General features: G+C 42.6%; 1 protein-coding gene across 1 annotated transcript in view; it reads left to right on the top strand.

The window, feature by feature from the left end:
* Nucleotides 1–27079, top strand: part of PLXNC1 (plexin C1) — a 159935-nt gene that overhangs the window by 50185 nt on the left and 82671 nt on the right. Inside the window, exons 5-6 of the mRNA XM_080659723.1 lie at nt 17408–17522; nt 26163–26310. Of these exons, the coding sequence (XP_080515849.1) occupies nt 17408–17522; nt 26163–26310 (263 nt within the window). The remainder of the gene's footprint in view (nt 1–17407; nt 17523–26162; nt 26311–27079) is intronic.

Genomic DNA, 27079 nt, shown 5'->3' with positions numbered 1-27079 from the left:
AGCTTTGGTGAGAAAGTTAGCAGAAAAGGGAGCCGACGCTGGGGGAGAAAGTGGAGTCCAGACAGTTTTGTTTACGAGAGGCATGAAACCACAGTGCATTTTGGGGCTGTTGGGAAAGGTCCAGTAGAGAGGGAGAAACTGATGATGCAGGAGAGAGATGAGAGCTGTGGAGTGTGTCTTTCAGCAGATAAGGGAAAACATGATCTGTCTAGTACACCAGTGGGGAGGCCAGCCTCACACAGGAGCGTGGGACAGTCCTTCTTGATCCTGGGAGGGAAGGTGAGGATATGGGCGCGGGAACAGGTGGGTGATGTAAGAACGCACCATGACTTTTCATATTGCTTACATCATTTTCAGTGACTTAAGACAAGTGAGAGTGAGGAGAGGTGGGGGAGAAAGCCCTGGGGTTTGAAGGGAGAAGAGAGAGAAGGTGTGAATTAGAGTGGGAGAGAGAAGGAGATGGGAAATAAAGAATCACTACCAGGAAGCTTTAGGGCCCACTTGAGGTGCGTCATCTTGCTTTTGAAGTGAGAGCAGTACACGTGGTTTTGCTTTCGTAAGCCACATTTGGGTCTGTTGGCGTAGTCATAGAGCAGGTGAGAGTTAGACCGAGCCAGAGTTGGGGCTTTGCCAGGAAGTACTTAAAGAGGGGGCAGAGGGACCTGGATGCTGAGGGTGCATGCTAGGGAGGGACCATGATAGTGATATAGATATTGATACTTATAATAGTAGACTTGGGGCCTTAAGCTATAAGTGAACTCTAAGGAGGGGGGTGAGGGATGTGAGAAGGCGGTTCTGTGCCCTGGGGGTTGCAGCTGGGGGGAAGACTTATTGAAGCTGGAAACTGGAAAAAGGGTAGTGGTTGGACTATGGGAACTTGAAATTAAGGTCATGGAGGGGGTGGAGTTACTGGCAATGACAAGATCTAGGGTATGATTATGTAGCTAAAGTAGGATGGAGGACAAGATTATTGGTAGAGCGGTCAAGGAACTGAGGTGTCAGCGTGTTAGGTGGATTGATTATCTGTGTGAAAATTGCAGTTACCAAGAAAGACTGTGGGAACAGTGTTGGAGAGCGAGGAGCCAGATATTCAAGAAAAGGAAGGCATAGGCCTGTCGATGGGGGTGGTTTGCAGATGGTTACCACAGGAAGGAATTTGAGGTGATGTGGACTGATGGCATGAGCTTCAAAGATGGGGGTGGGGGCTGTGGCAGGCTTAGAAAGAAGGGAAGAAGAATTGTCCAGAAGAGAAGGTAAGATGCAAGCAGGACACCTACCATGGGGGAGAGGAAGCAGCCAGCCCTGAGCAGGCACACGGAAGCTGTGTCCTCAGGCAGAGCCAGGTTTCCGAAAGAGCAGGTGAAAGGAAGAACCGGAGAAGAGGTTGAGGACACGGGGCTTCTATAAAAGCCTGCTCACTGCTGCCCCTGCTTCTGCTCTTCCTCCCCCACCTCTGCCTTTTAAACTCTAAACCAGATCATGCCATTTCCCAGCTTAATAACCTCCACTGGCTTCTGTCTTAGAGTTCAGCCTGACTCCCTTACCCCCAGGGCCTTCAGATGAGGCTTTCCATAGTCTGGCCCTGCGCTACTTCTCAGACTCTAATGCCTCTCTCTTCCATCTCCACTAGCCACACCGGCTTCCTTTCTGACTTAGGAACATGCCAAGCTTGTTCCTGCCTCAGGGACTTTGCACTTGCTATTTTCTCATTCTAGAATACTCTTCCCCAGATCTTTGCACAGTTGGCTCTTTCTTGATTATCATATCCCAGCTCACACATCTCCACGGGATCATCCAGCCTGAAGTAGCCTCCCCTCACTCAGTGGCATCACTACTTTATTTCCTTCATGGCCCACCACTATTGGAAATTATCTTATTTCTCTGCCTCTTCCTTTATTAAAATATAAGTTGCATAGGGACCTAGTCTTGTTCATTATCATATACCCCAGAATCTAGAACAGTGCCTGGCACATAGTAGGTATACTGTATATTAAATGAATGGAGTAAAATGATTGGGAAACTCTACCAATTGCAGAAGGCTTGTGCATTAAGTATTATAGAGCACTCTGGATTTGTGGGCTGACGGACCTTCCCACCCATGTCAGATTATTTGGTTTCACACTGGCTTGGTTCTGGCCTGAGATTTAATAAAACTAAGCTTCAGATCTCTGACTCACATGAAGCTCCAGTACCATTCAAAATTAGAAATTCTAAAGGGGGATGTTTTCTTATAACTATAGAGCATCCCACTGTGTTTATTTTAAATGCCGCAGATTTATTTAGAAAAATAACTTATTTTCTCTGTTGAGAAGGTGAGCTTTCTTGCATATGTGTCTAGAAAGTGGATTTCTTTGGGGGTGGGGCAAGAAAATGATCTTAACTTCCTTTGGTTGGGGTGTTAATAATAGGCATCCATTATAAGCAGATAAAAAGCAACTAGATAAACAATGAGCTCTAAAAAGTCTGGTATTTTATTGTTGGAACTTCACATCCAACCTGTGATGAATTTGCCTGTGTGGGTGGAAAGTGAATTTTTGCAGGCTGAATATCTTGGGTTGGGAAGAGGTTTCTCAGTTTCTCCCATATTGCAAAGCATAGCACATGTGTTCAGTTATGGATTTCCACAAAACTGGCAATCCTGAACCAATGAACGGATGAGGTTCCGAAAGTTCACGTGTATGTTTGGCACTCAGAATGCATTTTCCCATAGAAACAATGTCATCAGTCAAGGGCTGATTCCCAAGTCAGCCCACACAACTCAATTTAATTTCAACAAATGTTTATTGAATATCTACCAAGATCCCAGTGTGGGAAGTCAGATAATTAGCTGATATTGAGGAAATCAGTTGCCACTCTTGGGCTTAAGGAATTCACACATTAACTAGGAGACAGACGTGTCAGTGTTCAAGGTTCATTCATTCAGTTGTACATCCAATCAGGTATTTTTTGAGCACCTGCAATGTGCTAAGCCCTGTGCTAGGTGCTTGGGATGCAGTCTTTCTTGCCTACGTGGAGCTTGCAACCTAGTGAAGGATGTAGACAAGTGTAGTAGTCAGGGTTCTGCTCCAATAATAGTGAGTAACAAACTCTTAGTGATTTACAAGAACAAACATTTGTAGGGTTATATTTTGTTTGTTTGTTTTGTTTTGCTCCTGGGTTAGCTTCAGCAGGGGTGGGGGTTAGGGGCCTCAAGCTGCAGGTCAAGAGTTTGATTCAGGTCTGCTTTACATATCTCTCATCCTGCACATGCTCTTCTCAAGGCAGAGAGATGAAGCACAGAGTCCAAGTTAAACTCTGCAGCACATTCAAAGCCTCTGCTCACACCATGTTTGCAAGCAAGTCATATATCCAAGCGCAACATTAGTGGGGTAGGTTGTTATCTTCTGCCCATTCCAGTGGGAGACAATGCAAAGGGCATGGAAAAGGCTATGGAGGTGTCATTTCAGTGCAAGAGAGATTGAAGAACTGGGAACAGTAATCCAATCTGCCTTAATCAGGAGCTACCACCAACTTACTAGTGAGAAAATAGAATACAATAAGGGTTAGTACAGAGGAAGCAAAGGTTTACCTGGGAAACCATCTAACCCAAACTTAAAAGGTCAGGGAAGGCTTCCTGGAGGAAGGGATGTCTAAGCTGGACCTACCTAAAGTGTGAGCAGATATCAGCCAAGTAAAGAGGAGCAGGGAGGGCAGAGCTGGCTAAGAGACCAGGCTGTGCCAAGTCCAGGAGCTATAGGAGAGCCTGGTGCTCAGTATGGATGGAATGTAGTCTAGCGGAGAAGTGCTGGGAAATGAGGGTGGCATGCTAGGCAGTGCCACGTGAGGCTGGGTCTTACAAGCCATGTTAAATTTGGGTTTTGTTGGAAGGACTTTGGGGAGCTATTGCTGGGCTAGAAGAGAGACTAGATCAGATGTGTGTTTTAGAACAAGCAAAATAGACCAGAGGGGACACTGCTGGAAGCTGCAGATCACGTAGAAGGTGGCGGTAAGCCAGCAAGAGACTCGGGGCTGAATTAGAGAGAAGACAGTGGCAATAGGAAGGAGTGGGTGGATCTAAGAGCTAGGTGAAAGATAGTTTTGACAGGATTTAGCAATTAATTGGATTCCCCCTTGAGTCTGATATGCTAAAAATAGGGCCATACAATGAAAAATAAAATATCCAAGTGGCCACTGTTTTTCTGGAAGATGTATTCTTTCTCTTTTGATATAAGTCCTCACAAAGAAAATAAAGAAATGATACCCAAACATACTAGTACACTGGATTCCTACTGTGTCCCAGGCACTGGACGAGGCACTAGGTTGGAGCCCAAACAATGAGCACCTAAGTCAGATGGGGAAGGACTCCTAACAGAGCCTGGGCTGAGTGTCAGAGGGTGCAGTGGGTGGGTTATCGCTCTTTTCCAAGCAAGGCAGGACTTTGGTGGTGAGATTATAGGAGGAGGAGTGCAGGTGTCTGGCTTGGGTGCCCAGAAGGACAGAGTTGTCATTGCGGAGTAGGATGGAAAAGGAAGAACGTTTGGGATCACAGCAGTGCAGGGGTGACTCTCCCACAGGCCCCGGGCGTGGTACAGTAGGAGAGGAAGAATGCAGGTCCTGGGATCAGCTTGCTTGGGATTGAATCAGGGCTTCAATGCGACCTGCAGGTTTCTTTTTTTCTGCCAAATCGCCTCTTCTATACAGCGGGGTTCTAATCTTGTAGGGTTGCTGAGAGGATTAAATCAGATGATGTGCATGAAATCCTAGGCACAGGGCCGGTTCACAGTAAGCACTCAAGTAACGTTTAGCTATAAGATGGTGGGACCCCGGAGTGGGGAGCCATCACTTGTAACCAACGTTGAGAAGGCTTCTGAGAGGAAGTGGCATTAAAATTCAGCCTTCAGCCTGAGTAGACTTTCCCGAGGGAAGAGGGTGTGGAGGCACTTCATGCAGAGAATCCAGCCCAAGAAGAGGTCTTTGAGGGAGTGGCGGATGAATTGTATCACTCCAGCTTTGGCTCAAAAGGCTGGGTGTGGCCAGGATGAGAAGGGCTCTGAGCTTGGACTTATTGGTTGCTGCTGGGAACTTACTAAAGGGATTTAGCAGAGGGCTGCCATCATATTTGTGTTTTAAAAAGATTGTTCTCATGGCGGTAGAGAAGATGAACTGTGTTAACCTAAGCATCAGCTCTACCGCACTTCCCCTCCCTACCCTTCCAGGATCCCTGTCTCTCGGTACATTTTGTAAAGGGTGAGTTTATCTCATGTATCTTCCTGAGTCTTCTACTTGGCAGCTGTTTCTCCAGATTTCACGAACCTCCCCACCTCTCCTAGCACCACCACAGGGCTCTGCTTGCTTTGGCCCCAGTTATGTAAAGGTCCCAGGGCTCTTTAGAAAAGGGGCCACACTCGTCTTTATTGTCCCATCCTATAGTGCCCCGCCCTGCACAGGATGTGTACAGGGTGGGGACAGAGCCCCCATGCATGCTAATTATAAGGTGTTTGCAGGCTCCCCTTGATTATTTATATGAATTTAACATTTGCCCATATTCTTCATGTTTCTTTCATGCTGATAATTATAGACAGCCAGCCCTGGGGGCAGTTGTTAGGTCTTCAGCTGCTGGTCATCTATTCTGCACATGAGACTGTGAACACAGTCACTTCTCAACTTGGCCTAGCAACAGGGCTCTGTGGCCATTTCCCCATCAGACTTTCTGAAAGGCTTGGGGGTAACAGAAGGGGGTTTTGAACACAGAGAGAAAACTGAAATTTGAATGCTAAACATATGTGTACCTCAGAATAATAATCAAAGGAGTCAAATAATTTGCTTATGGACACATCCAGTTTCTTGCATTGCTCTCCTGCCTTGAGGTCTGCCTTTCTTCTCTCCTCCAAGAGACACTCCTTCCTCAAGACTCCCCAGGGCTAATAATTAACCCAAAGCAATGGGCTGTTGTTGCCCTAAACCTTGACCAAGACAACCCCTGGGGCCTGGTAACCTTTTGCCACATTCTCCTGAAGCCTGAGTCACTGCAGTCCAGTCTGCCATCATGAGAGGTGGACAGTGCTGCAGAGAAGGCCACTGAGGGCTTTTCGGTAGAGGAGTCCATCAGGTGTGCCCATTTATTCTCCAGAATTCAGTTGGGTGCCCTTCCCTCAGGGAGTCCGCCTTGAGCCAGGCCGGGCCAGGGGACAGGTCTGCATGCATGAAGAAGAATATGCTGTGTCATGCACATTCTAGCCCATGGTCCATTTAGGTCTCCTCGAACCTTATGAAGTAAGGTCTATAGGAAGAGTGAGTAACCCATTGGGATGCACAGCAGTGCCGGGGGTGACTCTCACGCTGTCAGTGGGAGCGGTCCATCAGAGGAGGGGTCCATCAAAGGAGGAAGAATGCAGTACCCACTTTACAGCCTTAGGTTGTGTATTTGTTTTGCACTGCTGCTAACAAATTACCGCCATCTTGATAGCTTAAAACAACATATATTTATTTATCTTATGGTTTTGGAGGTCAGAAACCTGCAATGGGTTTCACTGGGCTAAAATCAAGTATATAAAGGGCTGTGTTCCTTCTAGGAGCTGTAGGGAGAATCTGCTTTCTTATCTTTCTCTAGCCCTGGAGGCAGCCTGCATTCCTTGGCTCCTGGCTCCTTTTAGCATCTTCAAAACCAGCAGTGTAGCATCTTCAGATCTCTCTGCTTCTGGACTCTGTTTCCATCATCACATTTCCTTCTCTGACTCTGACCCTCCTGCCTCCTCTTATAGGGAACCTTCTGAGTACTTTCGGCCCACACAGATAACCCAAGATAATCTCCCATTTTGAGACCCTTAAATCTTCTCCGCAAAGTCCTTTTTGCCATGTGTAGTAACATATTCACAGGTTGCAGAGGTTAAAACATGGATATCTTTGGGGGCCATTATTCTACCTGCCACAGGTTGAATAAGTACTAGTAGTGCAGGGATGAGGAACCATTTTTTCTGCCAAGGGCCATTTGGATACTTTATAACATCATTTTCAGGCGATACAAAATTATCAGCTTAAAAATTAGCCTGCTGTATTTGATCAAACATTTAATTAACTCACTCCTAATGCCTTGGCAGGGTCAGACCAAATGATTTCACAGGCCCTCGGCCGGATGTTCCCCACTCTTGAAGTCGTGGAACCAGTATTCAAATCTAGGTTTAGCTCTAACTGCCAAGCCAGTACCATTGCCTACTCTGTAGTAAAAGGGAAGAGGAACAAGAAAGAGACACTGTCCCTCATTGCCATGGGAAGTGAGGGGAGAGCCTCGTCCAAATGGACCCTTCATGAATGACTGATTATGCATAAGAAAGATAATGGGACTCAAGGCCAGCCTGAGTTAAAGAAACCCTTCCACCTTGAAAGTTAAGCATCCACACCTTTATTTATTGAGCACCTTGTATGTGTCAGACACTATTTCAAGAGGTAGGATTCTCTAGCAGTGAAAAACGTTGCCCTCTTGGAGTTCTTCTAGTGAGATGTGTTCATTTCCCAGGGCTGCTGTAACAGATGACCACAAACTCAGTGGCTTAAAACAACACAGATTTAGTCTCTCACACTTCTGGAGGCTAGAAATCCAAAATTAAGATGTCAGCAGGGCCATGTTCCCTCAGGTTCAGGGGAGAATTCTTCCTCTCCTCTTCCAGCTCCTGGTGGCTCCTGGTGTTCCTGCTCGTGGCTGCATAACTCCTGTCTCTGCCTCTGTCTTTACATGGCCTTTTCTCTTTGTGTCCAAATCTCCTTCTCCTTTTTCTTATCAAGGTACCAGTCATTGGATACCTTAAATCCAGTATGATCTCATCTTGAGATTCTGAACTTATTGCATCGGCAAAGATCCTATTTCCAGATAAGGTCACGTTCTGAGGTTCTGGGTAGACATGAATTAAGGGGCAACATTATTCAACTTACTATGTGAGGGAAGATGGACAGTGTAAAAATTCAGAAAGAAATAGCATGCTAGATGGCGATCAATGTCATGAAGAAAGATAAAGCAGAGGAAAGGAATGCTGGCTGGAAGCAGGGGAGGTGGCAGCTTCCAACCAGCGAGGTCCTGGAAGGCCTCACCGAGATGGGGCAGCTGAGCCAAGGCCGGAAGGATCACGTTCAGCTTCGGGGACGTCTCCCTTCACCAGGGTATGGCCACATCTAGCTGACTGACCAGGAAGACAGTTGGAGACAGACGATCATTCTAATTCTGCATGCAGTCCTCCTCCGCTTCCAACCCGGGATGTGTTCTTGTGTTTGAAGGCTATGCAGTGACACTCCTTTACGGTCCAGTGAGGCTCTAATGACAGCAATAATGATAATAATGGGATTTGGGGGCGGCCCCTCCTTCCCGCGTAAGAACCCCATTGTGCCGACTAATTGTGTAGAAGCAAGTAGGACAACTGTCTGTGGGGTGGAAGCAGTGGGGGGAGCAGAGAGGAATATGTTATTTGGGCCTCGGGCATTACTGAATTACCCTGGCAGAGGCCAGACTGTGCATATGGGTTCCCGAGAATGCTGGAAGGGATTAGGGGCCTTCTAACCCTGGATAGGGGTCTTGGGTGACCCTGAATCCCCTGAGTTCTTCACTTCTATTAGCTGTTAGAGGAGCTGTGAATAAATCCTACTTACTTCAAAGCAAAAGGTGAAGATGGGAAGAAGCCAGTAAGGGCCACTGGTCCACCCTGGTGCTCCGACGGCTGACTGCCAAGTGGCGGCACAGGGAGATGTGCACCTTCCACAGAAGCCTGTTTTGTTTGGAGAGCAGTAACTGCGGCTCTCGGCGTCCAAACTGCTTATCGGTGCCATCTCTTAAATTGATGCTCTCCGACTTGGAACAAGTACCATTAGGAACACCCCTTTTAGTAAATATATATTTTAATGGAATAGATTTTTTTGAAATGACCTTATCTCCGGCAGCAGGCACTTTCATAAGTATGTATCGATTGGCTTTAAATCCCTCAAATGCTCTCACTTGTCCTTGTAACCTAGCATTTGTCCTGTTCTCAGCAACTCCTCCATGTTCTTTCTTTTGTAATGTTTTATTACATTTAAATGCTTGTATTCTGCTATATTGAGCATGGGCCATTTCTGATATGCAAAGGGTGGTATTTAATTCTGCTTTCAGGAAGATGAGGTTGTTATTGCCACCTGTTTACTGGTGGGGAACCTGAGGCCCAAAGAGGCTAAGAGATGTGCCCCATTACATGGAGAATGTGTGGGAAAGCAGCTTTGAACCTAGATCTTCTGACTCAAAAGGCATCATTTTCCCATTTTTAGTTCCATGCTACCTGTTTTGTTTAAATGCCTCACTTAGATTCTCTAGTTCATAGTTTGCATTTGGAAATAAAATTCCACTTTTAGTACACTCATCACCCACAAAAGAAACACATGGGGTGAAGGCCACAGATCCCTTTTATGTGAGTGGTTCAGTTTGCAAATGTGTTTTCTGTGTGCTAAATAGCTCAAAGCTTTAAGACAAAGGCTGGTTTTCCACTGCGCCAGTTAACAGGCAGACCAGTGAACAAAAACCAATGGAACAACTTATGCTGGTATCATGGAGACATAGACAAGAATTTAGTCACTTTAAAATTTAATCCTTAATCCAATTCAGCTAACGTTTGTTGAATGCCAGCAGTGTGCCAGGCCCTGTACCAGGCCTTGAGGGAAACAAAGATGAATGAGACTCTGTGCTGGAGAAGTTCACAGGTTAGTATAGGCAGCAGACACTGAACAAATAATTTCATTACACCGTGGAAAGTGCTCTCATAGCTGGTGCTCAAGGAAAGACCCCAAAGAACGCTTTGGTCTTAGGAGGAAAGACCAGTGTGATTAAGAATCTTCCAAGAAGCCTTGAACTGTGTGTGCCTTTATACATGGAAAAGGCATACTAAATGTTGGCTTGGTGTCTGTGAGCAATGCAAATGGGCCGTCTGGTCAACCTTAGTGCCCAAATCCCTGTCTCCTCACTACCATTTTGTGTTTGTTTGGCTTGTGTCACCTAAATGTTTGCCTAAATTCTTTTTACTTGCCTGTGTAATAAATATAATGCTACTACTAATATTTATTGTAAGCCTCAGCTAGATAGGTATATGTTTTTGTATAACATGGTACAGAAACTAATGTTATCTGCCTCTCTGCAGATGGAAAGCCCGAGACACAGAGACAACACGTGATTTGCCCAAGGTTACCAGCTTGTAAATGGCAGAACCACTCTCTGCTTCCTTCGTATATTCTAGCTAGTCTGGTCTTTAACCAGTTCCTTGCAGAGATCAAGCTTTATGTGAACTCAAGGCCTAGGCACATGCTGTTCCTTCTGCCTGGAATGCTATTCCCACTCTTCTTGATGTGGCCAGATCATTTCATCCTTGAGCTCTGAGCTGAAATGCCACCTTTCTTGACTAGCCTTTCTAAAGGGGTTCCTCCCTGCTATATTTTCAGTTTCTGCAGGAGACTTACTCAGTTTGAAATTATTTTAAATTATTGTCTGCTTATTTGGTTCCTGTTGGTGTGCCTCGCTGGAATGTAAGATCATTAAGAGAGGGATCTTAAGTGACTTATACACTGATGTGTACCCAGTGCCTGCTACAGTGCTTGGTGTCTGGTGGCACTAAGTAAATATTTGTAGAATGAATGCCAGATATGGTAAAAGCTCTGGGGGCGCCAAGATGAATAAGATTGGCCTTTCCCCTGGGGGACTTACAGTCTAGTCAGAGGCAAATCAGCAATTAATGCAATGTGCTGTATATACCGGGAGCATGGGTAAGGTGCCATGGGGACACAGAGGCGGGAGTGACTGTTTTGCCTGGAGGCTGGGCATACATGGAGGAGGTGACATTGAACAAGTCTGAACAAGGAACACAATCTCACCAAGTATTGCGGGCGCCAGGGCATTCTGGACAGTAAGGGCAGACCTGCTAGGAAGAGCTGGGATGTTTGCACTGCATGTGTTTATCAAATAACTGCTCTCTGCTAGGTGTGATGTACTAGATATTAGGATCTGTGTTTTTAAGAGCTTTCAGGCTAAATAGAGAGACAGACTTATTAACCCACAATTACCTGGGGTGCATTTGGAGAGGAAGGGAGGGGCTAGATTATAGTGTGTGGGTAAAGAGAGAGGCGTGGAAGCATGTGTTCTAGGCTCCAGGTCATGAAAAGCAGGCACAGGGGTAGAGGAGTTTGAAGTAGGCGAAAGGGTGCCATTGAAAATTTTTAATCAGAAAGTGATGGAATCAGCTTTGTGCTTGAGCATGACCTAGATATCGGCGTGGAAGCTGATTGGAGCCACTGGAGGTGGGAAGGAGGAAGACCAACTAAAAAGTTGCTGCAGGGGCCCAGGTGAGAAGAGATGGGGGAGGGTGGGATGCAGGAGATAGCATGGAGTGATGCTTAGAATTAGTAGATCATGATCAATTGAGTATGACAGTTGAGAAAAAGAGCCCCCCAAAAGGCCAAAGTTTTCTAATTTGATCCACCATTTGGATTGCTGCTCATTAACCAAGATGGGGCAGTGTTTTCCAATGTGTGTGACTAGAACTTCTGACCCTCAGTCAAAAAGTTGGAAGACAGTGCATCATTCAATCCTGTCTTGGGAAGTTACAAAGCACACTATCATATTCAAGGCTCTGAGAAGTCCTGCACCAGAGAAACTTAACTAGTGTTTCCCAAACTTCTTAGCAATAAAACCCTTAACGCGAACACCCCAAACAACCCATAGAACACGCTTTGAGAAATGAAACAAAACCTATGTTTTCCTGGATGGCTCATGCTCTGGGTGGACCTATTTACTGTTATCTTGGCATTTATGGTGTTGCTATCCTGGTACAATTTTGAGGAATTTGGCATAGCAGTGAGATATGGACACCAATGCCAGACTGCTAAGATTCATGCCATCCTGTCTAATCTGTCTTCATCTCAGTTTCCTCCTCTCTGAAATTTCCCCTTTATGGGGAAAAGGTTGTGAGGATCAATGAGTAAATTCCCAGAAAGCCCTAGAAACAGTGTCTGGCCCATGGGAATGGTTCAGTAAGTACTAGCTCTTGTGAGAGACAATTTAGGATAGGAAGTGAGACCATTGACTTGGAAGCTAAACTGCCTGGATTTGTGTCTCAGCCCCTCTGCTTACTAACTCTGTGACCCTGGGAAAGCAATATGGAGCCTTCCATGACTCTGTTTCTCCATCTGCAAAGCAGGGGCAATTATTATACCCACCCATAGGTTTGTTGTGAAGAATAAATGAACCAAATCACATGAAAGAATGTTGCCTGGCATGTTGGATGTTTTTGCTTTTGTAAAAAAAATCTAAATTGCCTCTGTGATTAGCATAATTTTATCATGACTTTCAGCCCCAGCTATGACGATCCAGTTTTTCAGCTGTCTCAGCAGCATTTTGGTCTTGTGTTTTGGCATTCCCTTTCCCTCAGTCTGGAGGCCTCTGGACTTCAGACTTAGTTTGTCACCACGACTTCCTTTTTTTTCTTTTTCCTATTCAATTCAGTTTGGTTTCTTCATCGCATGGACTGACAATGTTAATGAAAGTCCCCTGATTCCGGGGAGCACCTGGCCCTCCTCTGGGCTCTGTGCCTTTCCTAAAAATACAGACGTCTGTTTTAAGTCACTTGGCAGAGACCTTGGGATGCTCTTGTAGCGAAACGTCCCCCCAGTGTGGACACCGTCTCCTGTCCCCTGAAGGAGAGGCTGGATTGTTTCCTTGTTACAAGTTTTCTGATATTATATCAGCATAGACTCTTTGGAACGGGGTCTCACCAACCCCCACATTCAGGCCAATTACCTGATATTTAGTTATCAGTCTCCTCATGGTGAACAATTACATTAAAGAATGCTGATGAAATTCCAGGGGCCCAAAGTAGAAGTTGTATTTCTAAGTTCAGAGTTTCTATTTCAAGGTTGAGTAAGTGGTAAATTTTTACTGAGAGATTCTGGCCTAATAGAGTGAGGTCCTCAAGGTCCCCCAGCCTGGCCCACGGGCATTTCACCTGCCTGGAAGCTTCAGCTCCTGCTCAGAGGTGGGTCTCCCAGTTCTTTATGTTGGCATGGAAACAATTAATAATTTAAGCCATACTTATTAAAAAATAGAAAAACTGTATAAATACAATACTATAATAATAAATGTAAAAGTCAATCCAGCTGGGCACTGTTCCCAGGTTACCAGCTGAGCTGGTAAACACAAATAAGTAAAGAAGAAAAACTACTATATAATGCAAATGGTGCGATCTCATTGTTTTCTGTTTCTCTTTTATTGCAAATATATACTATTGAGGTAACATTATGGATAAATGGGTTTTATGAACGAACCTGAAAACCTAATCACTGTTCATAACATTAGTTCTATGGGGAGAAAAGGTATTCCATATTACAAACAGATGGTTTGCAAGCAAATTTTTAAAAGCACAATAGTTTTTTAAGCTGGGGCCTCCTGAAATTTGAACCTATAGTTGGATATTCTGTGTTTGGGGTGATCGGTGAAAATTAGAGACCTCTCAGAATCCCCACCCCTCCTAAATCCTTGCCGCCCTTTTCATCCTAGAGACTATTCCTCGCTTTCTTAATTCTCTGCTGCTGCAGTCCTCATCTCCATCGCCTTGTTCTAGCCAAGTCCCAGCCCCATCCTGCAACACTGTGGAGACCCCAGTAATCCAGGAGGAACTCTGACTGTCTTTATCCTTGTGCACCTTAAGAATGGCAGCTAGGGTTCATAGGAAGCCATGCAACTGAGTGGCCAGGTGTGTGGCTCTGAAGCCAGACTGCTGTCTCTTGGCTGTGTGACGTTGGCACAGTGTTGCAGTTGTCTGAGCCTCAGTTTCATTCCTATACAATGAGGCTCTGTGAGGACGAGCGGGGAGGTACTAACTGCCACCCCTCAGACCAGTACCTGGCATGGGGCAGCATCCTGTTCATGTCCATGCAGCTGCGTGGTGGGGTAGTTACTAGCGGATGTTAGGTTTTAGACAGATTTCCATAAACTGAGGAAGCAAACCCACAGAATGAAAATATTTTCTGCGTTATAACCAGCAAACTTAGAAACAAATGTCTGGAATCTCCCTGTTCATGAGTCGGGGCCTGGGTAGGTTTTGAACATACTTTATTAGGAGTTAGGGGTGGGGGAGGGGTGATCATGTACACATAGTTGAGTGGGATATCAAACTCTTATTATTTAGAAAAAATTAAGCTCTACAGCAGATTTTATAGCAAACTGATAAGAACAAGCCTTCTTAAATAGTTTCATTCACTAAATTGTTTCCGCATACAATGTTTTTCACCTAAGGAAAGCTTTTATTAATTAACTTATTGGTGGGTGTTTTTTTTTTTAATTCAAGCAATTTTTTTTGCATTTGAGATTGTTTCATTTCCTAATTTGTGAATGGGTTAGTGTTGCACATTGGCCTTGTCATGTGAGCATGAGATCTAGCTGGATAAAGGACTAAAAAAATAAAATGCTGGTTGGGATCTTAGGTCTTTGGGGTGGACTTCCAGCAGCAGCTGGGGCAAAGGCAGTGGTGTATGGTAATGTCTCTGCCATTTTCTCCAGAATGAACTCATCCCAAAGCGAATCCAATTTCCCTCCTAGCTGTGGCTTGAAGAAAATGAAATGAAGCCAATTAAGAAATCAGTCTATCTGGGAGTGACTCATTGAGGATCCCCCGCACCAAGCCTCGTGTCTGACTGAGATTTTAATTTTATTTGAGCAATGGCTTAAGTGTTTATGCACTTGACCATTGCTTTTGTTCATACATGGGAGTCAGAGGGTTAGCTTTCAAAAGGGATCATTTCAAAGTAACTGGTTTTGTTTACTAAAATGTAGGAGCTCTAAGGTCTACTCCCCTTTCGTAAGAAGTTTGAATGTGTGGGTAATGTGCTGTCATGAAGATTTTGTAGCTTGCAATATTGGAGAAGTAATAAGGCACTGTTGTTGGTTGGCCATCTGGTTATACATTCTTGGTGTCACGGTTTTTTTTTAATTTTTTTTCAATTTTATATTTTAAATGGTGAGAAGCAAGGGAGTTTAGACATTTCAAAAATGCTTTATAAACAAGGAATTCATGTTTAGTTGCTTAACATGGTTAGATTTTGTTTTTACCTTATGCAAAATAGGAATTGGAAGGTCTATTTCATACAGACACAGACACACACACACACACACACACACATTTTTTTACAAAAGATAAACTAAAAGCTTCAACTCCTATTTGTTCCCTCTCCAACCCCAGATGTGAACTTTTAGCTTACATTAAAAATAGTCTCCTTACTGTAAGTAGGAGTCAGACATAAATCATAGGGAAACTCTAGAGAGGAAAATCACCAACAGAAAGGACCTATAGAGATTTCATATTTCATCCATTTATTCAAACATATTTATTGAAACCCTAGTATTTGCATATCATGCTGCCAGACACTGAGGGATTTGCTGAAGAAATATTAAAGACATCCTCTCTTCCTTTGAGGAGCTTAGAGCTTACTCAGGGAGAAATGACATAGACATATGAAACAGTTAAGTTGTAATTCAAGGCAGCATATGATTAAATACCAAAACGTGTGCTTCCAACAAGAAATGCTATAGGAGTTCAGAAAAGAGAGTGATAACTCAGTGGCACCACTGTTTTCTGCCTACAAATTGGCAAATCGTAGCACTATTTGTATGAAATATTTTACACTTGTTTTTTTGGCAGCCTTGGGCCTTGACTCCCAGGCAGCATTAAGAGCCTACAAAATATTTGTACTCCCGTCTCTGTAAAACTGGCTTTTTTTCTTTCTTTCTTATCGGCAGAGGAAGTGCCTTGTACAAATCAGAGAGCCCCTGAGAGGCAGTTTGTTCTTGCCAGTCATAATCTTTTCCAATTACAGAATTAGAAACCAGCCTCATCAGTCTCTGATTTCCAGTCCAGTGGTACATGTCCCTTCATTGCCAACTCCCCCTGACTTTGAGAGGTGACTTAATTTGAACTAAATGTCCATGACAGACGAGCTAGCCATCAAGGGTCAGATAAATGTATGGCTTTGGAGAATTGCCGGTGAAAATCCCCATGGTCAGGTGTTAGAGGAGGAACTGGCACAGATGTAGGTGAGTTCAGACACAGGCACACTCACTGGAAACAGGGCTCCCCAAAATGTCATAATATGACATGCTGAGAATATTGTGCTTGCGGATGATGTTTAATGAAACTCACTGGCTTCCTGTTCTATTTTTGTCATATTCAAATTAGCACAGAGCTCAAAGACAAAATCGTGGGGCCTAAATTCTTAAGAATTTTTAAAGAGAGAAGGGCGGGGAGGGAGGGAAGAAGAAAGAAACACCTGTAAAATGTCAATGCATATCAAATACACTGTTTGGGCCCACATCTCATTCTATTCCGATCCTCTCAGGGACTCCCACACTGAATGGAGTTACCATCGGGTTGCGTTTCAATCTCATGATTCATGAATTTTCAGTTCCTTTTACAACAGTGTTACTGGTTCTCTCCCAACTCTTCATTTGAGCCGCCGTCCCTCAGGAGACAGAGATAACAGAGAGGTTTTCTTCTCTCCTTGACATTGTTTGATGAAATGTCTGTGGAGTCCAACGCCCCTTGGAAATAACGTGGCCCTGGACGCTTGTCCTTTCTATCGGCTATCAGCCCTCTGGGGAGGCAAGAGGTCCCAAGTCAGCATGACCTGGAGTGACCGAGACATCGAGCAAACCAAGTGATCTGAGCACTCCACTTCTGATCATGTTTTCAGAGTAGCTGGCCCTGAACACAGCTTGGTTCATTGGAGGCCTCCTCTGAGCTGACTGACTTGGGAAAGTGGCCCTGGAAAGTGCCTCCCCCATGTCTTTTGATATAATTTGGTATATCAGAATAAATAAATATTATGTAGCACACAGTTATGGAATATCTTATCAAATTCTTGGGAAGACTCTGCCCTTGACATATTTTTATTTCATTATCATACTGAGAAAGTACAAAATAGTAATATATATTGTGTGTGTGTTTGTTTGTTTTTACTACAAAATAATTTATGCAATAGGTCAGTATTCTGGGAGTGAATTGCAAACCTAAAATGTGTATAGTATATAAACCCTTTCTTGGGCTTACTTTGCTAGGCTTTTCTAGGAGGGAGCTCTTTAATTTCAGAATCCGTGACAGGCTGTGCTTGTGATGTATTTGGAGATGGCAACTAAAGAGATGGCTCTGGAGTCCAAGTTCAACATGTTGTTTGCATTTGTTCTCTGCTCCCAGACATGATGGGAAACACGCTCTGCTGTGTTCCTGTTGCTTTTCATGGTTTTAGCATCTCATTCCTATTCTCTTTTGCAAAATCAATAATCCACTATACAAAGCTTGGGATTTTGTACTGATGCCAGTGTGAGAAAGTTTTAACTAATGCATGTGTGGGGTTGCTGTTTTGTTGACCTCCCTTTTTTTAATAGGTGTACTTTTAAAGATGATTGTATACATTCAGAGAACTCAGAAAACTGGCTGGATATTTCGTCAGGAGCTAAAATGTGCCCTCAAATTCACATCTCTCAAAGAAGTAAAGATAAGGTAAGAGGAAAGGTTTTCATTTGTATCCATTGTATTGTCTCGTTTTGCACAATTGATGCTAACTTCCTTCTGTGTGTAAAATACCTGTTAGCGATCAAATATGCTTGGTTAGGAGAGTCATTCACTTAATTAACTAATATTGAGAGCCTACCAGAGCCGTGCACTCCGCAAGGTGCTAGGGAGATAGCAGAGACCAAAACACACCGTGGACCTGTCCTCCTGCAGTTAGTTACCCCGTGGAGCTGCAGATCAACCTGAATAGTTGAATTTAAAGAAAAGATGGACTTTTAATGTCGTATGAGAACATATTGATTTTAAAAATAGAGAAAAAAGAAATTCAGACTCATGGTCAATAAGATGCCTTAAATGTGGCTTAGTGTAGAATTTTGTTTTGTTTTATGATTCCTTTTCCTTGTGTGTTCAGGCTTCTCCTGACAGCTATTTTATGAACGTGGCTTCAGGCACTATTGGTAGAGTGGAGAGAAACCACTGTGGGCAGTGAATATTGTAAGTGGGGTCCCTTGGAAAGAAAGCCAGTGGGCTCCTGCCAAGGCCGAACTGTCAGTCAACCCTGTCTCTGGATGAGAGAAAGGAAGAAATGAGTATATTCAAGCATTTTCTGATTCACATACTAACCATATCCTGTGGGAAGATGGAATTCCTGCCCTGCTATCCCAACATGCTGTAAGGAGACTTTGTCTCCCTAATTATGGCTCTTGTATTATGAATGATTGTACAGAACCCCCATCAGCAGCCAGTTGACCTCACTGTTTTATTTGAATGTCACATTAATAAGGAAATGGGCCATTTTCTTTTTTTCTCTTACACTTTGCCATTTCAACTAGCAAGCACCATACCACTTAAGATGATTTAACATTTAATAAAGGAGAGCCAGAGCATTTAATGAGCGATAAATAATAAAAGAATCAAGCTTTCAAGTCATGACTGATCAGAATTCAAGGGTTTCAAGTTTTTTGGTTGTTGTCACACTTTCTATTGTCTTCCTGGGGGGAGGGGTTGTAAAAAGAACTTTCAAAGCCTTCATCCAAACAGGCCTGAGTCAAGAGTGAATAGATACTTAAAAAAAAAGTACTCAGGCATCTAAGCATAGGCATGACCAAATTTTTATTTCAGTCTGAAAAAATCGTTGGTGCTGATAGAGAGTGATAGAAAATACCATGCCCCTTGAATCTACCCAGGACTCTGATAAGTGGTTAAGATTATGCAAGATATTTTTCTTCTGTCATTTTGAAAATTTTAGGGGTAACAATTCAGCTAAATATAGCGAGGGATTGTAACTTGTTTATTAAATAAAAAGTGCTGCTTATGCAATTTGCTTACCTATCTTGGGGTTCATTCTTATAAATTAACCACCATTTATATCTAGTCTGGATCATACAAAAATTATTTACCACCCAAATAGCCACTACTACTTCCCTCCCACCCTGAGTCCCTCTGTGGTTTACCCTAATCCCTCTAGTCTTCCCACACAACCATTACTCAATCTCTCCAGCTCATCATCACTCTCAAGATAAAGGAGATAAGTATTTAGTAATTTGGTTCAAACTAGTCTTTGAAACCAACTTTGGACTGATTATTTTAACAGTGTTGATAGGACATTTGACTTCATCTCTTGGTCACAATATTTCAAAAATATTTCTGTCCTATGGTCGTTCATGACTTACCCGAAAGTCTCAGGTCTTTGTTTATTTTTTTTATTTATTTTTATTCTTTTTTAAAATATATTTTTATTGATTTCAGAGAGGAAGTGAGAGAGATAGAAACATCAATGATGAGAGAAAATCGTTAATGGGCTACTTCCTGCATGCCCCACACTGGGGATGGAGCCTGCAACCTGAGCATGTGCCCTGACCAGGAATCGAACTGTGACCTCCTGGTTCATAGGTCAATGCTCAACCACTGAGCTATGCAGGTCAGGCAGATCTTTGTTTATTTAAATAATACCTGATCCTGACCTACAGAACGGGCACTCTATGGTTTTCCTCCATTCTACCCACTAGCTCTGTTCATAGTGTTTGCAAACTGCCCATCTTATACCTCATAGCATTGTAGTAACTTTCTAGGTAGAGAAAACCCCCATATAACACAGAGACTCTGTTCCCAAGAAGCTTAATCTCTTTACACAAAACAATGAGAAGGTAGTATATTCTCATCCTCATGAAGAAACCGGCATTAAAAAGAAATAATTAGAGCAATCCAGTTATCTTGGAGGGATTTCTATGAGGTTGAGTAAAAACAGCAAGATGCAGAAAAGTATGTATGGATCAAAAAGTCCCTATCTAAGTTTATGTATATATATCTCTTCATGGTTATTTGAGAAAAATACAGAAGAATTGATTACTAGGTTGGAAACATGAGCTCCCCTGATGGAATGCCTGATGTGGTGGAGAGGGAAGACATAGATAAGTAAAAAAACACAAACACAAAAAAGGATGAATGGCATATTCTGTTCTCACACTACGTAAAATTATGTTTGTGTCTACTGATAGGGAGATTTTAACATGCAGTAAAAATGGCTTATACTGATAAAAAACAAAAACACCAGAATGAAGTATTTCCCACAAAGAGCATGGATTTTAAAGGAGAGTCACTAGAAACATTCTTTTACAAATTATAATGAAACCAAGGAATTTCACCATCACTAATTCAGTCAACATAATTTTCAGTTCAGTCCAGTAATACAAGAAACGAGTACTAGGAATAATTATTGGACTGGAATAGATAAAAATATCATTGTTTGCCACTCTTAAGTGGTTGTATATCTGCAAAATCTAAACATATTAGCTTTTATAACTATTTAAATTAATAAAAGTAAAACACAGTGTTAAGTGTTCAATAAGCATTTAAATATCAATAGCTTTATTTGCATGTGAAGTAAAACAAACTGTTAATGTCCATTAATAAAAGGTCCCATTCATCAAAACAACAGAAATTCTCAGGTTTAATCTTATATACCCTATATTTAAAATCATGTTTACTTGGAGATGCATGTTGAAGACAATTACCAAAAATAGTAATTTTGGCTTTATAACAGCTTGTCTTAAGCATTTTTTTTTTCTAATAGTAACTAGAATGTAGGGCAGTGACCTATTGAGGCTATTTATAATTCATAATAGGGAAACCTTATCAATTAAAAGCATAAATAAAAATCAAAAACACACAAGGTATTTTCTTAGAAGATATGAAAAGCATCTTGAACATATCCAGACACATACTGTTTTCTTGGTGGGAAGATATCTTAAAAATGTCACATCTTCTTCAATCTATTTTCTAGATTTTATGTAATCCCAGTGAAAATTTGAATAGACTCTGTCTTAAAGTTAATATAAAATTCACCTGGAATAATATGAACTGGTTAAGAATATCCAAAATATATATTGAAAAGAGGAAATGATTTAAGCAAGACCATTTCCATATAATTGTAAACATATATATAATGACAATAATTCAACCCATGATTCTGGTTTAAAATAGGAATATACTTTTTATTCTATTCCATGAAACAGAGTAAAAAGCTGAGAAGTAGATGTAAAACTTTTAAAGATTAAATGCCATAAAATAAGAGAAAACACAATAATTATTTCATAAAAGGGACTGAGATAACTGGCTTACAATATAAAACTGTAATTTAATTCACATTTTACATTAAATATAAAAATAAAATTTAGGCTAATTAAGAAGTTCATATGAAAAGCTGACAGAAAATAGAACTGAGTATCAAATAATTGGAAAGTATAATTTTCTTTGCTTTGAAGCAATATAGTATAAAATAACAAAAATATTCATAAACTTGACTTTTAAAATCTATACAACAAAAAAAATAACTAAATCACATGCATTGGGAAAACATTTGCAATAAACAAAATATTAAAGCTAGGAAAAATTAAAAAGAAATATATCAAGACACCAAAAGTAAGTGGGTAAAGTGTATATTCTCACAAGAAGAGGTTTAGAGAGTTAGACATAGATATGGCAATATGTTCAACTTCACCAGTTACCAAATAAATACAATTAAAGTGATAATAAGATACGTTAACACCTAGTGTTGGCAATGCCAATTAGCACAATCCTTTTGGAAAGCAATTTGGCAGTATGTTTTAAAAGTCATAAATATATTCATTCTGTTGCAAGCAGCAATTCCAGGCTTAGAATTCTGAAGAAGTAACTTGAAAGAAGAAAACACAGAAACATATAGATGCTATTGCAGTAGCATTTATAGAATTAGAAACCTGGAAATGATGTAATTGCTTGGCAATAAGGGGAATGGTTAAGTAAAATAAGGCGTATTGTTGACCTGGCGGAATGTTCCTTGGCCCCCATGGACATTATCAGTTAATTGACACTCAAACTTTATCGGATCCATTGAGTCTTCAGTTTCTCTTTATCCATTGTAGTTCAAGAAAGAACTATCAACTTGCTGAGGATCTAAGGATTCTTATGTTGGGTTTATTAAGCCAAGGCTTCAGCTTTTTTTTTTTTTAAATTGATTTCAGAGAGAAAGAAAGAGGGAGAGAGAGATAAAAACATCAATGATGAGAGAATCATTGATCAGCTGCCTCCTGCAGGCCCCCTACTGGGGACCGAGCCCACAACCCAGGCATGTGCCCTTGACCGGAATTGAACCCGGGACCTTTCAGTCTGCAGGCTGACGCTCTGTCCACTGAGCCAAACCATCTAGGGCCAAGGCTTTAGCTTTTTAACCGTATTCATCTGGAACCCAAAATCACATAAAAATACCTTCAACTTCCTGGCTAACCTCTCCTTCCATGGCACTTGAGAAAAACTTGCTTTTTCCTATTTTCAGATCACCCCAAACTGGCTTTTGCCCCACTGTTCCCTGGAAACTATTCTCCCTGAGGTCAATGGTTGACTCCATGTAGCCATTTCTGCAGATGCCAGAAGTCCTCATCCTACCTGGCTGACTGGCCAGATTCTTGAAACCTTTTCCATTGCACACCCTGTCCATGCTGTCTTTCTTCTCCTCGGCCATGCCTCAGCCTCCCTTGCTGGCTCCTTCTCTCCCTGACTCTAAATATTAGAGTTGTTTCAGGCCCAGTTTTGGCTCTTCCTCTCTTCTGACTCTCTATTTTATCCACAGACAATCTTACCCACTCCCATAGCTTTATGGATCACCTATATGTTCATGTCTCCTTTATCTCAACCCCAGATAGTGCGTCCAAGCTCCAGGCCCATATCCCTTGATTATCACACAAGTATCACATACTAAACACATCCAAAATTGAAATCTTGAATTTTCTACCCAAAATTTGCCTCTTCCTCACTGTGTCCCATCTCAATACATGGTACCTCTATCCATCCATTTGCTCACCCAAATCCTTCATATCCACTGTCCATTTCCACTGTACCATCATAGCCCAGGCTTCTGTCCTTTCTTAATGATCTCTTAATGCTGTGTGGCCCTAAAACTAGACTAGATTTTCCATCCTTCTATAAGCTCTTTGAGGATAAGGACTGTAGCTGTTTGGTTTACTAGAGTAGTCAGTATTTTGTGCAGCTCTTGGCACATGTTAAGAGATTGATAAATGTTTATGGAATAAATAAATGCAATGATTATAGTTATATTAAAACTATGTATGTTAGAACTGGAAGGAAATGTGAAAATTTTAAAACAACTGGTAAAAATACGATTTTAAAAAACTTTTCTTAAAGTGTTTAGACAGTAAAATACAGTTAAGATATATATGCATACAGGGTAATATGTGATGTGACTGTATGCTGAGACTGTGTGCAGCTATAAATGCTGGGTTGAAGAAGGCAGATGGGATGAGAGGTCAGCCGTTTGTTGAAGATGAGCTAGTTAGTGGGAATGGCATGGAGTACGTTACTAGCCTCAAGTCCCTAGAGATGGATGGACTTAGGTTCTTCCAGGTTGGACTGTAAGAACTTGCCTTCTCCCAGCATCATTCTATGGCCCAGAAACAGAATTCTTTGAAAATAGAAAGATGGGGTGGACCCCTGGGCTAAGATAGATTTAGCAAGCCTATTACTAGTAGAGGACAAAAGACAGCAGAATCCTAGGTGGCCACACAGAAAGTCTGGGCAGAGGTCAGAATATAATGGAAGATGGACCCTCCCAGGTTGTCTGGGATCAGAGCTCTTCAGTCTCGGGATAGGGTTTCCACTTTCCCTGCTCTAGCTTCCTAATACCTAGCCCACCTTCCCACCACTTCCCTTTTGTGCGCCTGGTACAAAGGGGCTCTCCATTGGCATATTCACTCCTTTAAGTTTCCTTTTCAACAGGAGGACTGGCTGCCTTGTTTTTGTTAATTCATTGGCGGGGGTGGGGGGGATGTTGCTTTAGAGGCAATTTCATGGTTTTATTTTTGTGACCCCTTTTATACACACACCCACAGAATAGTCACCACTTCCAAATTTGGTCATATGTTTCACCACAAAGAAAATCTCAAATAATTTTAAAAGTAGATTTCACAGGCCACCTTCTTTAACTATAAACTGATTTAGCAACCAGCAATAAGAAATACAGAGCTGACACCTGGAAAATCAATGTACACCCTCTTATTTATTTACTAGAGGCCTGGTGTACAAAATTCGTGCACGGGGGGGAGGGGGTGTTCCTCAGCCCAGCCTGCACCCTCTCTAAGCTGGGACCCCTCGAAGGATGTTGACTGACCGTTTAGGCTCGATCCCAGTAGGATCGGGCCTAAACGGGCAGTCAGACATCCCTCTCACAATCCAGGACTGCTGGCTCCCAACTGCTCGCCTGCCTGCCTTCCTGATTGCCCCTAACTGCTTCTGCCTGCCAGCCTGATCACCCCCTAACCACTCCCCTGCCAGCCTGTTTGCCCCTAACTGCCCTCCCCTGCAGGCCTGGTCACCCCTAACTGCTCTCCCCTGTAGGCCTGGTCCCCCCCAACTGCCCTTCCCTGCAGGCCCGGTCGCCCCAACTTCCCTCCTCTACTGAGCTGGTCACCTGTAACTGCCCTCCCCTGCAGGCTTGATTGCCCCCAACTGCCCTCCCCTGCTGGCCATGTTGTGGTGGCCATCTTGTGTCCACATGGGGGCAGCCATCTTTGACCACATGGGGGCAGCCACCTTATGTGTTGGAGTGATGGTCAGTTTGCATATTACTCTTTTATTAGATAGAATAAAGGCCTGGTGCACGGGTGTGGGCCAGCTGGTTTGCCCTGAAGGGTGTCCCAGATCAGAGTGGGGGTTCCCTTGGGGCGTGGGGTGGCCTGGGCGAGGGGCCTGTGGTGGTTTGCTGGCCGGCCACACCACCTGGCAACCCAAGCGGAGGCCCTGGTATCTGGGATTTATTTATCTTCTATAATTGAAACTTTGTAGCCCTGAGCTGAGCCAAGGCTCCTGCTTGCTCCATGGCTGCAGCCATTTTTGTTGGAATTTATTTATCTTCTATAATTGAAACTTTGTAGCCTTGAGTGGAGGCCTGTGCCTGCCAGGGTGTGTGGAAAGCTTGGCTTCCTCCATTGCCGGGGAAACCCAAGCCTCCTGCTCACTCTGTGGCCACAGCCATCTTGGTTGGGTTAATTTGCATACTTGCTCCTGATTGGTGGGCATGGCTTATGGGTGTAGCAGAGTGATGGTTAATTTGCATATTGCTCTTTTATTAGATATGATTTATGTATGTAAGTATTTATTTATTTATTTTAATCCTCATCTGAGGATATGTTTTGTGTGTGTGTGTTTTAATGATCTTAGAGACAGAGGAAGGGAGAGAGAGAGAGAAACATTGATGTAAGAGAAACATCAATCGGTTGCTCCCATACACACCCCAACTGGAGATCAAACCCACAACCTGGATATGTGCCTGGGAATTGAACCCCCAACCTCTTGGTGTATGGGACGATGCTCCAACCAACTGAGCCACCCAGCTAGGTAAAGGTACACTCCCTTAAACAAACCCTGGACCAAAGGGAAACAAATGAAAAATTTATATATATTTAGTACAATTCCAGTTCAGTATCTTTACTCCCTTTGGACAAAATGATCTTAAACTTTATATGGAAGAATATTATCTTGGAAATGCTAAGAAAATTATGAAAATAAGGATAATAAATATACTTATCAGATAGTAAATATATTTAAAGTCACAGTAGTAAAACTTGATGAATTGGAATAGAATTAGGTCAGTAGATCACTGGAACAGAGCAGAGTTCAGAAATAGATTCTAGATATATGGTAATCTAATATATGACAAAAATGGTATTTCAGTTCAGTTGGGCAAGTGAGTTTTTTGTTTTGTTTTGTAAATGGTTGCAACATAGCTGATTAACCATCTAGCTAAAACTAAGGTTGGACCCTATCTCATACTATATATAAAAATAAATTCCAGATGGATCAAAGATATAAGTTTTTAAAAATAAAATAATAAAGGTGGTGAGACAGTTTTATATTCATCTATAAGCAAGGGTTTAGGAAGAGAAACAGTCCAAGAACTGAATATGTGATTCACAAAAGAGCAAACCTAATAGCCAATAAAACATCTTTCTTTACATTTGCAATCTGAGAAATTCTTCTATGGTGAGTCAAAGGGTGAGTTCACTTAAGATTCTGCAATGGATGGAAATGAGACAAAGACAGTGATTTGGTTCCCTAGTCATCTTCTTCCTCCCACAGACTACAGTAACATTAGTGGGAAGCATCTCTCCAAGACACTCGGGGTGCATGGTGAAGAATGTGGACACTGGCAGGGAGCTCTGCAAGGGTAAAAGTGCGCCAAATGAGACCTGCACCTGCAGCATCCTGACCGCAGCTTCCTACAAAGGTAAGTGGACATTTGGTGCTTTTTATTAGAAAGGGAAGAAGGCAAGAGAATCTCCTGAGTTCAATTGCCCAGGAAGCAAGTTAAATGACAGAAAATCTGAATAGTCCGACCCTATAAACCTCTGCTCTACCACTTCCATGACTGTAGGAGCCCACTGTCAGATGTGACTGAGGACGACAGAGGACAGTAAGTTGGATAGGCAAGCGTAGTAAAGCCAGAGACCATTGGGCTGACCCAATCCAAATGGTTCAGAGAATTCAGACATCTGAAGAGTTGGGATGTCCTTGGTGAGAAGAGAGAATAGAGTGGCCAGTATTCTATTAACTTAAGTTCCCTGCATTCATTCATTCATACAAGAAGTATTTATTGAACAACTACAATGTGCCAGGTACTGTGCTAGGTGCTAGGGATACAGTAACCAAAAAAAGACTGATCTGTCATGGTGTTTATAGCCTATTGGGGTAGAAACAAGTAAACAGCTTGTTACAGTGTAGTATGTAAGTACCATGAGAAGCACATGCAAAGGAAGCCTAACTGGACTTGGGGTGGCAGAGGGGACAAGGAAAGTTCTTAGAAGATGATTAGGTTTGAGCCAGACAAAGAAGAGGAGGAAGAGTATTATTCTAAGCAGAGACCCACTGGTATAGAGAGAAAAAGCTTTGTTTAAGGAGCCAAAGGAGGTTCTGTGTAGCTAAGGCAAATGGAGTAGGGACAGGTGGAAAGCAAAGTGATAAAAAATGGACACCAAAGAAGGCATAAAGTGTCCAGC

This window comes from Plecotus auritus (assembly GCF_963455305.1).
Source record: "Plecotus auritus genome assembly, chromosome: 3".
NCBI classification, from domain to species: Eukaryota; Metazoa; Chordata; class Mammalia; order Chiroptera; family Vespertilionidae; genus Plecotus; species Plecotus auritus.
Note: the sequence above shows the minus strand (reverse complement) of the source record. Positions and strands in the feature narration are given on the sequence as shown.